Source organism: Harmonia axyridis, chromosome 1, assembly GCF_914767665.1.
Source record: "Harmonia axyridis chromosome 1, icHarAxyr1.1, whole genome shotgun sequence".
NCBI lineage: Eukaryota > Metazoa > Arthropoda > Insecta > Coleoptera > Coccinellidae > Harmonia > Harmonia axyridis.
Window position 1 is genome coordinate 29,606,080 of NC_059501.1, and position 13,920 is coordinate 29,619,999.

General features: G+C 32.0%; 4 protein-coding genes across 4 annotated transcripts; 2 read left to right on the plus strand and 2 right to left on the minus strand.

Moving 5' to 3' along the window:
* Window positions 1-25: 25 nt before the first annotated feature.
* LOC123684154 (non-structural maintenance of chromosomes element 1 homolog) lies at window positions 26-1,366 on the plus strand. Its single transcript, XM_045623308.1, has 3 exons — window positions 26-435; window positions 492-946; window positions 1,007-1,366. The coding sequence occupies exons 1-3, from the start codon at window positions 330-332 to the stop codon at window positions 1,229-1,231; spliced, it is 786 nt and encodes a 261-aa protein (XP_045479264.1). The 5' UTR covers window positions 26-329; the 3' UTR covers window positions 1,232-1,366.
* Window positions 1,367-1,756: 390 nt separating this feature from the next.
* Window positions 1,757-2,942, minus strand: LOC123684179 (vacuolar protein sorting-associated protein 28 homolog). Its single transcript, XM_045623344.1, has 5 exons — window positions 2,755-2,942; window positions 2,638-2,698; window positions 2,387-2,579; window positions 2,226-2,327; window positions 1,757-2,167 (listed from the first exon to the last, which is right to left on the minus strand). Exons 1-5 carry the CDS (start codon window positions 2,768-2,770, stop codon window positions 1,898-1,900), a joined length of 642 nt encoding a protein of 213 aa, XP_045479300.1. The 5' UTR covers window positions 2,771-2,942; the 3' UTR covers window positions 1,757-1,897.
* A 141-nt stretch (window positions 2,943-3,083) lies between these two features.
* Window positions 3,084-6,264, plus strand: LOC123684160 (proteasome subunit beta type-4). Its single transcript, XM_045623320.1, has 4 exons — window positions 3,084-3,299; window positions 3,377-3,583; window positions 3,637-3,772; window positions 5,904-6,264. The coding sequence occupies exons 1-4, from the start codon at window positions 3,181-3,183 to the stop codon at window positions 6,207-6,209; spliced, it is 768 nt and encodes a 255-aa protein (XP_045479276.1). The 5' UTR covers window positions 3,084-3,180; the 3' UTR covers window positions 6,210-6,264.
* Window positions 6,265-9,636: 3,372 nt separating this feature from the next.
* On the minus strand, window positions 9,637-11,530 carry LOC123684171. The gene is made up of 7 exons (XM_045623331.1): window positions 11,343-11,530; window positions 11,079-11,273; window positions 10,954-11,022; window positions 10,681-10,755; window positions 10,502-10,567; window positions 10,221-10,442; window positions 9,637-10,136 (listed from the first exon to the last, which is right to left on the minus strand). Exons 1-6 carry the CDS (start codon window positions 11,405-11,407, stop codon window positions 10,223-10,225), a joined length of 690 nt encoding a protein of 229 aa, XP_045479287.1. The 5' UTR covers window positions 11,408-11,530; the 3' UTR covers window positions 9,637-10,136; window positions 10,221-10,222.
* Between the last annotated feature and the right edge of the window lie 2,390 nt (window positions 11,531-13,920).

A 13,920-nucleotide genomic window follows, 5' to 3' on the forward strand; every position in this document is an offset into this window, starting at 1 on the left:
GTAGCTTTCATTTTAGACAGATTCAAAAATAGTGCTTTTTTAACACCGGCTGAAACTGTCCCGAGTCGGTCCTGGCAGTCCTGACTCCCGGGAAATAATTGTTTAAAAAGTTCTCTTTACACAATGCTAATTGCTAATACCTTCTCGTCGATCTACGCGCTTCATGATCTTCGTTCCACTGTAAAAAACACAGATAACATAGTAGATCAAATAATTCAAATGGATTGGTTTCCCAACATATAACCAAATATTTGGATCTTGGAACTTCTCCCTCCAAACCCTAAATATTTGAAAAATTTATAAGAAGAATATCAAAATTGAAAGCAAGTATGGAACATATTGATAAAAGCCATCAATATTTAATACAATTCTTGCTTAAAAATGGCACATCAAAATTGCAACGAGCCCTTCAATACTGTTGTAAAATAACTGGCAGTTAGTATGCTACAAATATATTATTATTTGGTTATTCCCTAGTATTTTATTTTCAGATGAGGTAACGGAAAACGAATTAGAAGGAATGATTAATCAAATAAATAGGGTTATATCCAACCAACATTTTAAAATAATACAATGTAAATGCGAAGTAACTGAAGAGAATTTGCTTGTTTGGATCAATTTGAAAAACGATTCTCTAACAAAGCTTCAATCGAACTTTACAGAGCGAGATTTGGAATATTTCAAAGCGATTTTGCAAGAAATATTGAACTCTGATTTAAGAAAAATCATGTTTGTAGTATGTATAAATATTACATCCACTTTATCAGGGAATTATACAAGAGAAAATGGTCAAACGGCGCTAGCAAAATGGATTAATGGAGGCTATTTTGTTAAAAACAGTGACTTTTTACACCTGGGTCCTAGATTGATATTTGAATTCACGACCTTTTTGAGATCTAGAAGACCAGATTGTGTTTGTTTTTTATGTTCAGAAATATCATTTACCGTGAGTTTTGTATCTAATTTGTCAATTACACATTTGTGATCTATATTTGATTTGTTTTAGGGAAGAATTTGTGGTAATTGCGATACAATGTTTCATTCATATTGTATAAACATGTACATGGAGACCCAAGTTACTTGCCCATATTGTAAAAATAATTGGATAGAAAGTGATATATTTAGTAATAATGTAAGAGATAGCATAGCTCAAAATTCTAATTTGAATAGTGGTGAAGACGAGCAGGAAGAGTATATTAATCAACCAGGACCCAGTTACAGAATAAGATAACTAAATATTTTAGTGAAGTTTATTTTTTAAATATTATACATAAGAGTTTAAATTTGAGCCATGTAACATAAGTTATTTTTCTATTCAGCATTAAATTATAATTATATATAATAAAGTGTTATTGACCAAAAAATCTTTCAGACACCTATGTTATAGCATAGTATGAAGAATCTCTTCCTTATACTATGGTTATAAATAACCTATCCAGTGGGATCGCTATAGGGGACCGGTTCCCCCCTGAAATATCCCATAAGCAAAAAAAAACAAAATGAATTCAATGTAAACTAGATGGACCTGGAAATCTTAGCCCCTCCCCCCTTAAAAATTCTTGAACACTGCTTGGCTTGAAAGCTGGTGTCGCCACTGAACCGTTCTAAGTGTTAATATCGTGCACTTTCCAACAGTCATGTAATTTATACTTTTGCAGGACTGACTTTAAGTTTTATTTCAAAAACTTACCCAAAAGAATTCATTATAAATTTCATTGACAAAAGAAGGCATGGAAATTTTTGAATAAATACTTGAAACATTGAAGAATTTATTTTGTGTGTTTATCCAGTAAACATTTGAATTGAAATACACAATAATTCTCTTTGCTGTATTAAATACTAGAACTAGGAATGATATAATACATATTTGATTTGCTTAAAAATTATCTTCAGATCTTTAAGAAGAGTTATGTAGAAGTTTGTTAAATGCACTGTAAGAACTTTCTAGGTCAAATAAAAGTTGTCTCACTTGAGCATCTGACAATTGATCTGACGCTTGCATAGAATTCAAAGTTGCCAACCATTCTCCCACTTTTTGTTTTCCTTCAAAATCGGCAGGCAAAATACTCAATCTATTCATAGTATCTGCCAAATCTCTCAAATCAGGTTGTAGTTCATCTACAGATTTTAAATTCAAACGAAGCCTATCCATAACAGTAATGAACAGCTGAAATCAATTTCAATAATTATTTTTGTGATGTGAACAAACGTCATTATATTCTTACAGAGACAATATCTGCAATACACTTGCTTGTATTCCCTTTGTCATCTTTAATTGTTATTGGACGATCTTCTTTAATCCTCTCTAAGGCTGCAGGACAATCTAGCTGTAATGAAAGTAAACATTTTAATTTCTAAATTTATTAAGATCGTTGAAAGTGCTTACTCTATATTTCTTAACAAAAGCTTCAATATTAGGAAATTCTTCCTTTACTTGTCTGAAGGCAGACTTATACTGTACTAATAATTTACTACAAGCACCGGTATATTCTTTAGGTGTAACACAGTCTCTAATATAGGCTTTTTCCAATTGTTGCAAAGTATTTATTACAGCATACAAGTCAGCCATATTGTCGTACCTACAAATTGCAGTAAATTATTTATTAGGTTGAATATTTATTGAAGTCATTATCTTACTTTTCCCTTTCTCTAGCATTATGATACAATTTCACCTCTTCATACAATTCTGGCCTATTATCTATGAAATATCAAAGTGGAATTATTGACAATACTTTATTCAATAAAATTGTTTACCTTGATTGATGGACATTTTTATGGGATGATGTTGAATTAAAATAGTAAAAAAACAATGAATTCCCAAATATTTCAATTAACTCATTAATCTGACAAATCTGTTTATGAAAATGATTGCATTATTTTGACACTCAATTCTAGCAAGAAACCTACTCATAGCAAATTTATATTTGTGAAATATTGTTCATGATAAATTTGAATATTATAATATTTTTATCTCTAAAAAGTAGTAAAATGATAAATGATTGAAATAGTAAATATAACAAAATTTTTTTAAATTAGTTCAAATGATACTTGACTTATCATTTATGATTGGAGTCATAGAATCTAGTAAAAATTGATTGGTTTGATGGAAAATTGAAAATCATCGTCGTTGTTCAGACATCAAATTAAGAATTCTCAATTTAATATTTATCCTACCTAAATATGTTTCAAGAAGCTCCTCCTTTATGGCAAAATGGTCCAGCTCCTGGAAGTTTCTATAATTTCCCAAATACAACTTTTAATAATCTAGCTAATTCTTCAGATGCTATTAAACACTCACAGTAGGTACTTTTTTCTAGAAATGCTCAATTAAATAAATGAAATAACTTTATTCAGGAAATAATATTTTCACTTACAGATCTCCAGTAACTACAGCTACTTCAATCGTTGCTCTAGTGTATGACAAAGGAGTTATTATTGCTGGTGATCTTTTGGGTTCATATGGATCCTTAGCTCGTTACAGAAATTGTCCTCGAGTAATGCAAATTAATAGTAACATCATTTTGGGAGCTGGAGGAGATTATGGTGATTTTCAATATGTAAAGGCTTTGATTGATCAAAAGATGTGAGTCTCTTTTGAAATTGTTTGTGTATTTTTATTACTGTCATTTCTTTCAGTATCAATGAGGAGTGCCTTGATGATGGTGTAAAGTTAAAGCCCAAATCACTCTATTGTTGGTTGACCAGAATTTTGTATAATAGACGAAGCAAATTTGATCCCTTCTGGAATAATTTTGTTGTTGGAGGAATTCAGGTACATATTCAAACAATGAGTGTTTATACAGTCAGTTTGATTAGGTTCAATGGGTAATCTTGCTGAATCTACAAGTGGATTTGTACACACAGTTTATCCTCTTGCTTCTTGCAAATCTGTCAAATTTCGGCTGCAGGTCATTGGATTGAAGGTTTCACAAATTTTAGAACTTTCAAGAAGATTACTTTTTGTGCACCATTTTATATCTTCCAAGGGAGTCACAAAACCGAAAATATGCAGAGTCATCTTCTATCCTCGAATTTCTTTGTCACTAAAGATTAACGCTGGATCCACAATTAGGGTTGAACTAAAAGGAATTTGTATTATATCGCCCATTTTGAAGGATGAGATAAAGTACAATTTCAGCATATAAACCAAGATAATCATCATTCACTTCACTTCAACAAAATCCTTTGGTGTAGCAGTCTTAGTAAATGACATTTATTAACAAATACTAGTAATCTGTGATATTAAGATAATGTTATCATAAGGTCAATCAATCTGTTAGATTGAAATAACTGTTGGTCGCGGGAAATTGATTTTCTGTCTCAATTCTATTACAATCTTCAAACACCTGATTAATTTTCTGAACTGGCAACATAGCTACGAATTCGACATGACGCTCGATGATCTCTCAAGGTCACTTGTAGATTCAGCCAGATTGCCGGTTTAATGTATTTCTGCATCTTTATCCATATTAGAAAAATGCACATCTAGCTACAGTGGCGACACAAGTGGTCTCGTATTTGATTAGCTGCCACATTCTGAGCCCAAATATAGCGACTTTTTGTTTACATTCTGCGTTTACCTGATTTTTGGGATTTATTTAAAATGTAAGGCTCTTTTTATTAAGTCACTGTAGTAGGTATTCTTCAGTTGAATCAATTTGTTCTAAATTCAAATCTATCAGGCCCAATCATTTCAATTTTGAAGAAGTGACAAGTTCAGTCAATCATATTCTTAAGTTCTATGGAAGTGAAGCCACGGCTGAATTTGTACGTATTGTCGCCACTGTGTTTCATTAAGTCACTGTACATCTTACTAACCTCAAGAATAAATTTTTATTATTCCATATGCCTTTAGGACTGTCTGTTGAACTGGCAGCAAATTATTAGATCTTAGAATACATTGGAAAAAACTTAGAGCTTGTGAGATTTAAGAGAACCAGTTATGGGTAATCATGTCGAATAGGTATATGACCTTGAGATTCGTTGCCAGATCGAAATATTAATCAACTATTTGAAGTAAAGTAAAATATACACCAATTAACGCCATCGGTCGCGACAATTATTATATAATATCTTAATCTCTGAATATTTATTCTGATTCTGAATACGGCTCTTAATGTTTCAAGAAAATTCATCCTAGCAACCAAGATGTTTATGGAAATGCATTGGCCACCGACTTCAAATGGTTCTAGTGGTTAAGAAAATTCATTGTTATATCATGATAATTGATTTACGCACATAATTTTCTAAGTCAAATATATCTATGGATTTTTGTTGTAAATTAGACAGATCACTTGTTAGCAGAAGTGAAGGTTTTCTTTGTCTAGTGCTTTCCTTCGTAATCTCTATGCAGTAGTAAAATATTCAAATAAATTTTCTGGAATAAATATTTCTTTTTAAGGAGTTTATAGAAAACAAAGAGCTCCAAATTGAATGATAGTAATGTATCATGACACAGTCCTTTGCTTGACATAAGCCTCTCCTAATAATAACGAATAAATAAATGCTTTTTTCAATCTGGCAATGTAGCTGCCAATTTGACGCCTTTCAAGAGTCTCAAGGTCATATAACTATTCTACATGATTACCCAGTTCTGTTCAGTACCGTCTTAACTGCCCCCCACCTGTTTCTTGAAAAATTAGATGTAAAAACATGCCATCTATTCCCTGCTTCGCCCAGTAGTATTGCAGAGCTTAATTTTGAATTTGGACTACTTGAATTTTATAATTTCTTGCGTATATCTATCTTGTACTTATTCCCTAGCTGGAACACCTTCCTTTCAGATAGTCTGAAAATTTCAGGATATATAATGTATAGAACATTTTTATGACAAATAGAATTGCAATTTTGAATTATAGAACTCACTTGTGGAGATATATATTTTCATTCTAAACATATTTTAGGACGGTACTCCATTTTTGGGAACAGTTGATAAACTTGGTACAGCTTATGAAGATAAAATCATCTGTACAGGTTATGGTGCTCATATTGTCACCCCTATGCTACGAGCAGCAATGGATAAGAATCCAAATATAAAGAAAGATGAAGCTAAGGCTTTAATGCATAAAGCTTTAGAAATTTTATTTTATAGGGATGCAAGAAGTTATCCCAAATACCAAGTTGCTACTATTGATGAAATTGAAGGTGTACAAATAGATGGTCCCATTGATGTTGCTCAGAATTGGCAATTAGCTAATCTGATTCATTGAAGCTGTTTTTATATTTGCTTTTTATTTAATATCAATAAAACAGTTTTTGTATATATTCTTAGTTTATTATTTCTAATGCACATTGAATTGGAGGCAGATCCAGGATTCCTTCAAAGAGGGGGGACCCACTGCATCTAATTCATATGAAAATTATATAGAAGAAATTGTACAAAATATTGATAAGTCTTTTTTCCATTTTTCAACATGAATTGCTTCGGACGAAGACGAAGCATCATTGCTCAAGGTGGGCGCGCGCGTCATCTGCTCTGAAATGCTCCTGCGGACATTCTTGCATTCATTTGCAGGAATAAATTAGTTGACACAAATTGAATAATAATAATACTTTACTTTATTATTAGAACGCAAACAACAAATTATCCTCCAAAGAATAAGCTCCTTGAAATTGATGGTTTTCATCTATAATTTCCAGCTGTGGTATATCATCATTTGAGCAAGCCAACTGAATCTGGAAGTTAATTCACGGATTTGTCAGATTTGTAATACTCCCAGTCCATAGATTTGTCATATTCACAATATTGCCACTAGATAATTTCGTCAGATTTGCAATATTCCCAAAAATGTGTTCCAAAAAATAGCTCTCTCCAGAATTCTGGGTAAATTTTTCAATGTTCTTTGAAATAGAACGTTTAGCACTAGAGATATGTCATTCTTCAAGAAGTTAGTGTTGTTTGAATGAATTTTGAACATAATTTTCTGCAACTTTACACATCACAACAGCATATGAAGAGGCATTAGTCAAAACTTCTTAGGTTTTCCTAATCTGTAATTTTGGAAATATTTAATTACATTTCATTATCTCCAGGCAATAAGGACATTTAATTTTTCAACTACAAATCCCGCATTATATGCAATAACGTCCTCACTATAGAAAGTTGAGTGCCATATACAAGAAAGAGTATTCTCCAATGTTCCAATCTACTTCAACAACCTCAAATTTAATAAATTACTCACTAAACGGCCATAATCCATTTTTAGATATAATGTAATAAAATCTATTTTTGTACTTAATGGACTCTTTATTTAATATCAGCTCTACATGTTTCGCCTTGTTAGGGCATCTTCAGGAGCTTTGTCAAAATATACAGGTCTCAAGTATCATATAGTGAAGAAAAACACTATATGATACTTGAGACCTGTATATTTTGACAAAGCTCCTGAAGATGCCCTAACAAGGCGAAACATGTAGAGCTGATATTAAATAAAAAGTCCATTAAGTACAAAAATAGATTTTATTACATTAACCTCAAATTTGTTCTGGATTTTGTCAATTTGAGAATGTTCTTCAAAATTAAAGCATTTCCCTAATCACTTCCTCTTATTTTTGTTTGAACTAATAGCCACTTCATTGTTACTTGAAAACGTTAAGCTTCGGAATTATTGTTAGATCCTCCTTTGCTCCTTATGCAGCTAAACAAAATTTCAATGTGATCTCGATATCAGGATATATTTCATATTCCGATGCTTCACCACTCTTCATAATACAACTTCAGACTCTCCATGCTTACGAGGAATCCTAAAAACTAAGGGTTGTTACGAAAAGAACCGAACAGATTCTTCGCAACAGGTTAACTCAGCCTGTTTCAGGTACCTATTCTTTTTAAAGAACCGAACCTGTTCTTTTCGAACGATACATGCTTCTGCGCCATGATCAATTGAATTTTCTCTCGGAAGTCGGAGCTGCTATCGTTCTTCAAAAGAACATGTTCTTTTCTTGCCTGTTCCGTAAAGAACAGATGAGCTGTTCAATACTCCTGTTCTTTAAAAGAGCAGGTTGTTGGTTGTTCCGTAAAAAGCTCTCATTCTTTCAAAGAACAAGCTGTTCCGGAAAGAGCAGTTACTAAACTGAATCTGCCTTTTGTCAGATATGATCCCGTTCTTTTAAGTCTAAAAGAACGAGTTTCAGGCTGAGCCGAGAAGAAAAATAAATGAATCGTTTTGTCAAGAAGTACCCATTATTGAATTATTTCCTCTTATCCGTAGGAAGGAAATTGAGGATGAGAAATAAGAAAATGAATTCCTAGTTCGAAAATTAGATGATGATTTTTGTACCCCATTTTGAATGGAAATTATGGAATTGAAAATTTGTCGTTAATTGAAAATTTGTTCGAATATAAACAATTTCCAAATATATTTTTTGTGTGTTCGTTTCTGTTGAAATTTCAATTGATAATTTTTCTTTCATAATTCTCAATTTTTTCTTCAGAAATCTTGAAATTCATGATAATCATTGTGATTCATAAAAATAATGATAATTAGTTAATTCGATTGTAGTAAATATTTCAACAAAGATAAAAATCAATTATGTTATTCTGAATTGCGGCTTAGGGAAAGAAATATGCACTGATAAAATCAGGTAAATAATTTGAATATATCTGATAAAAAGAATTTGGAAAAAAACTAGTTTATTCACACGATCATAGGCCTACCCAGGGGGTTACTGATTAAAATATATGAAAAAATTGTAATTAAGATTGAATCTGCTTTCGGAAGTCAGAGCTGCTATCTTTCTTCAAAAAAACAAGTTTTTTTCTTGCCCGTTCCTCAAAGAGCAGGTGTGCTGCTCACTGCTCCTGTTCTTTAAAAGAACAGGTTGTTGGTTGTTCCGTAAAAAGCGAAGCTGCTTCCGTTCTTTCAAAGAACAGGCTGTTCCGAGAAGAGCAGTTACTAAACTGAAAGTGCCTGTTGTCAAATATGATCCCGTTCTTGGAAAATCCAGCAATTATTTTTATTACGTGACAACATACAAAATAAAATAGATCCTTAATTAGACACAGTAAAACCTTCGTTGGGACACTACATTGTAAGTGATCATTCAAACTTCACAAATGATTAATTACTCAACTAACTATTCATCACCAGTAATCCAGCGAATATTTATGGATAGCAACAAATATTCATAACTATTCACTAAATAGAACACTATTCACTGAATACTCAACTATTCACTGATTATTCATGAATAGAAAAGTAGAAATTGAATACTCAATTATTCACTGAATATTCATGATTATTCGAATAATGCAAACTGCAATTATTCAAATAGTAATATCATTCATTCATGACTCCCAGCCCTAATTTACAAACACAGATTACCAACCACCATACATCTATAAAAATCCATGACCCCTGTGGGGTTTGAACCCGCTGCTGTCGGCAATCTGGTCGACTTTCATAAAAGAACAGGTTACCAAAAGAGCAGGTTACAAGAACAGGTTCTTGCAAAAGAACCGAACAGTTCATTAAACCTGTTCTTTAACAACTCTACTAATAACCGTTTTCCTTCGATATTCTAAAACAGGTTTGCCTCCTATTTTATAGTTCGAATATATTCTCTACTTCAAAATAATTTGTAACTGTACTTGAAGAAAGAAGTTTCTTGAATGGTTTTTTCATTAATACAATCCAAAAGTTATCGAAAGTATTATTGAAAAATCTACAAATTTTTTTGGAGTGTGAAAAATTGGTATTTTTCAAGTCGAAATAAAGGAAATCAAGAGCATCTGGTACACTTCTCCTGAAAGTTTGAACTGCAAAGGACACTTTCATTTCCTCCTTGAACCATTGCAAATGGTTATCCTTATTTTAGTTGCAGCATGAAGATTCCCAATTTCTTGAATATCAGTTAATTTTTCCAAAAAAAGCAAACCAATTAACACAACAAAAATATTGAAAACAAATAAATTTTTTTTTGCATATCACAGTCATTAAAAAAAATTCAAAAAACGTTAAAATGCATTGAGCTATACTCTTTCACTACTTATGATGCCCAATTGTACCATATTTGGTATATTTGTACAACCAATGGTAACAATGACTCTTGATCACCATTATATATAGTAAGTACACCACATATGTATGTATACCACAAACTATATGAAGGCAGAGTTGATTTGGTCTCTTGATTTACTGAAAAGTGTAAAAGTACTCAGTTGTAGTAAGTCTTCAATTTTTATAAAACCCAATTGTAGACATGTTGATAATCAAACTTACATTCAATGTGTAGTTTGCACTCTCGAGATTAAGTCCTGTTTCAGTTGTCGGGTAAGAGCTTCTAATGAGTTAATTTTAAGATTTACTCTATTTATCTTTTTTTGAAGACTACGAATCCTCATCTTTTGTGTCTTGAAGGTATTCCTACATATGATCCAAAATTTTTTTCGAAGAATAGGATCCTCAATATCGTTTTGTGTGAAGTCACCAACATATCGAAAACTATAATACAAAAATATGAATAGGAATAGTTATATCATACTATTATAAAGATTACTCACTTTTTAGACTGCTGAGGTGAAACAGGAGCACTAGGGTTACTATTATTTTCCATTTCTGATGAATATCTGGAAATAATAAATGAACTTGACATCTATTATTTTCAAGTAATGCCTCAATAAATAGCCTAATAAAGGGAACTTAAAGTTATTTCATGAAGTAAACTAGTGAAGATTCATACCTTCTCTTTTGGGATTCGATATCTTGAATTCCTTGATCATGATGAGAAACATAATGTGGAGATGTCGATTGAATACTGAAAATGTAAATCATATAAAATGACACATTCATCATAGGGGTTTTTACTTTTGCTTTGATCTAATTTTTACAAAACATATTCATTCTATGGAACATCAATGTATTGATGATTTGAAGAATTAATGTATTAAATAAATAATTTAAAGAATATTTGGCATCCCCAAGATTTTGAAACGAGACAAAAAGTAAGACTTACATTTCTGCATGTTCCGTTTCATACATTGTAGGAAAACTAGAAAGCATTACCTCATTTGGACTTTCAATCCTGAAAATTATATAAACCTAGAAAAGTTAAAAAAAAGTAAAAAATCTACTTATTACTTCACTGAAGATGCTGAAAATAAAACAGGTATTGCATTCATATGCAGAACTCGTCTTCCACCTGCAAACATAATGTCCTGTGACTGGAAGTGTTTTGAACAAAGTACAGGTTGAGTCTTAAAGGATTCAATCACTTTATCTTCGACATTCAAAGATTTCAACCATAAATTTCTCATCTCAAGATCAGTAGGCAATCTGAAATAATTGAATTGTTTCAAAGCACGAGACGCACGTCAATGTTTATCAAATCATAGCAATAATTACCTATGATACGATATTTCTCTCAATTTACGGGTTTCCCCACAAAGAAAACACTTCTTATGACCCATAGTGTTATCAAAGTTTCGTATTAACACAATGCAATATATTGAAGTAAATACCTAAAAATATCTAAATTCCAAAAACAAATTTCAAACTCGTCAAACGACGTAAAACAAGCGATGACACTTGACACTAGGAGCGCTAGACTAAAGGTGCCAAAGCATGGATTTCAGCAGGTAGATACAGAAATATAAATATTCTAATTACCATAAATTTGGCAATTAGGGAAAATATCGCATTCAAGATATTTAAATTTTCATATATAATCGGGAATAACTCAAATAAATATATTTCATTCAATATAATATACCTTAATAATAATATCGTAAAATTTTGAATTTGAAAATATATCACAATCCGACAACGTCGTTTAACCTTTTTGGGGTCACACATAGAGAAATATTTTTTTTTTTTTTTCCTTTATATGTGCTTGGCTACTAAGGCCATCTACACAGCGAACATTTCATATTTACTATATCAAACTCATAAACCTCCACCAGACATACACAACATCCATGACCTAGCCAGGATTCGAACCCGGTACCTTCGGCACCACAGCCAACTTCTCAGTCCACTGTACCACCGAGGTAGTCTAAAGAGAAATATTTGTCTTTGGGGTCCATCATAGAGGCCTTCCATTAGTCATTTCTTTGGAAGGTATCGTGAGGTAAGACAAGGGTTTCTTGTTATTACATTTTTCAGGTCCAGGTATGATCCCTCTATACAGGGTGATTCACCGGTATGGCCTATTAGACGTTTATGGAAAACTAATCATAATTTTGAGCTGAAAATATACATAATGGGGGGTTTGAGACAATGATATTTTTAGATCTCTACAACTTCCGGTTATACCGGAAACAGACTACTACTTCCTTATTTCAAATGGCACACCCAGATTCATATTTATCGATAACTTTTGTAAAAACAAAATCTGGGTTATTAAAATTCACAATTAAGGACGATTCACCGCGATGGCCTATTTGGCGTTTATGAAAAACTAATCATGATTTTGTGCTGAAAATTTGCTTGTTATGGTTTGAGACAATGATCTTACTCCCTAAAATATTTACAACTTCCGGTTATACCGGAAACAGACTACTACTTTCTTATTTCAAATGGCGCACCCAGAATATTATTGCATCATCAGATATGATATTTGATGACAATTTCAGCAATAGGCCATACCTTGAGTAAAAACTCAACGATTCATGAGTTAATGGGATATTTAGGAAAAAAATGGTGGTGATGATGACTTACGTTTTTCTGGATATTTCTGAAGAAATTTTTTTTTAGGAAAAACCATTTTCATTTTCGATTCTGCAGATATGTAGTACTCACGCGCGGATTCAGGGGGGGGGGGGACTGGGGGAACGTTCCCCCCCAAATGGCCCGGGCACCTCTTAAATTTTGCCGGCCCTCCTAGAATTTGACATACTAAGGCTCAAATAATCACTATTTTTCTATGAATGCAGTTCTTAAATATTTTTGCCAATGGTATTTGGTTAGAAATTGCGGTTTTTTCTAATTTATTGTTCTTCCCCGATAAAGTATATTAATTACGCACAGGTAAATATTTCGCGAAATAAATACCTCTGTTTATGTTTATTTTAAATAAACAGTATTATTATTATTAATTTTAGGAATAGAGTTTACTTGAATAACCACCCCTCTGATGTTTATATACGTAATATTGGCAGAAACAATAAAAACTGAAAACTGTAAACTGTAAACTGAAAATATTGAGATTTTATGAATTTCAGTAGTCCGAGTTCATGATCTTCTCATAAACACCCTATACATTTTTAGTCAAAACCGCAAAGTCTCATAATACTACGTATTTTCGAATCGAAAATGAAAACTTTTTCTTCAAAAATATTTTGAAAAAAGTTCATTTTTTTATAAGAATTTCATTAACTCATGAACCATTGAGTTTTTTTCCAAGGTATGGTATATTTCTGAAATTTTCATCAAAAAAGCTATCTAATGATGCAACAATATAATGGGTGTGCCATTTGAAATAAGGAAATACAGTAGTAGTCTCTGTTTCCGATATAACCGAAAGTTGTAGAGTTCTAAAAATATTTTAGAGAGAAAGATAATTGTCTCAAACCCGAACATGCGAATTTTCGGCACAAAATTATTATTATAGTTTTTCATAAAAGTGTAATAGGCCATCGAGGTGAATCACCCTGTATAATTTTGTAAGAATATTAGTATCGTTATTCAACAACTGATTATACTGAGATCAAATCTTGTCGGATTTGGAATTTTTCGGATCATTGAGGAAATTACAGAATTTCCCAATTATAGATGTTTGGACAGAACGATGGCTCTCACTTTTCTGGACCAAGAGCGCAAAAACATCACTTTAGAAAATTGAACCATATACCGTGAAGAAAGAAAATTATACATTTACCGACAAAATGCAAGATGATTCTTTGGCTCAATTGTCAGAATTTCTCTTGCGAATCCCTGACCTCCACAAGAGAAAGAAAGGAACGCAAAAAGGAATAAGAATCAA

Excerpts from the sequence above, each read along its gene's own strand:
- LOC123684154 (XM_045623308.1), top strand. The coding sequence starts at position 330 with ATGGAACATATTGATAAAAGCCATCAATATTTAATACAATTCTTGCTT. Across the intron at positions 436-491 it reads CTGTTGTAAAATAACTGGCA|ATGAGGTAACGGAAAACGAA; the intron begins GTTAGTATGCTA and ends TTTTATTTTCAG. Across the intron at positions 947-1,006 it reads GTTCAGAAATATCATTTACC|GGAAGAATTTGTGGTAATTG; the intron begins GTGAGTTTTGTA and ends GATTTGTTTTAG.
- LOC123684179 (XM_045623344.1), bottom strand. Across the intron at positions 2,580-2,637 it reads AATGCTAGAGAAAGGGAAAA|GTACGACAATATGGCTGACT; the intron begins GTAAGATAATGA and ends TGCAATTTGTAG. Across the intron at positions 2,168-2,225 it reads GTATTGCAGATATTGTCTCT|CTGTTCATTACTGTTATGGA; the intron begins GTAAGAATATAA and ends AATTGATTTCAG.
- LOC123684160 (XM_045623320.1), top strand. The coding sequence starts at position 3,181 with ATGTTTCAAGAAGCTCCTCCTTTATGGCAAAATGGTCCAGCTCCTGGA. Across the intron at positions 3,584-3,636 it reads GCTTTGATTGATCAAAAGAT|TATCAATGAGGAGTGCCTTG; the intron begins GTGAGTCTCTTT and ends CATTTCTTTCAG. Across the intron at positions 3,773-5,903 it reads TTGTTGTTGGAGGAATTCAG|GACGGTACTCCATTTTTGGG; the intron begins GTACATATTCAA and ends AACATATTTTAG.
- LOC123684171 (XM_045623331.1), bottom strand. The coding sequence starts at position 11,407 with ATGGGTCATAAGAAGTGTTTTCTTTGTGGGGAAACCCGTAAATTGAGA. Across the intron at positions 10,756-10,953 it reads GAAACGGAACATGCAGAAAT|TATTCAATCGACATCTCCAC; the intron begins GTAAGTCTTACT and ends TTACATTTTCAG. Across the intron at positions 10,568-10,680 it reads ATCGAATCCCAAAAGAGAAG|ATATTCATCAGAAATGGAAA; the intron begins GTATGAATCTTC and ends TATTATTTCCAG.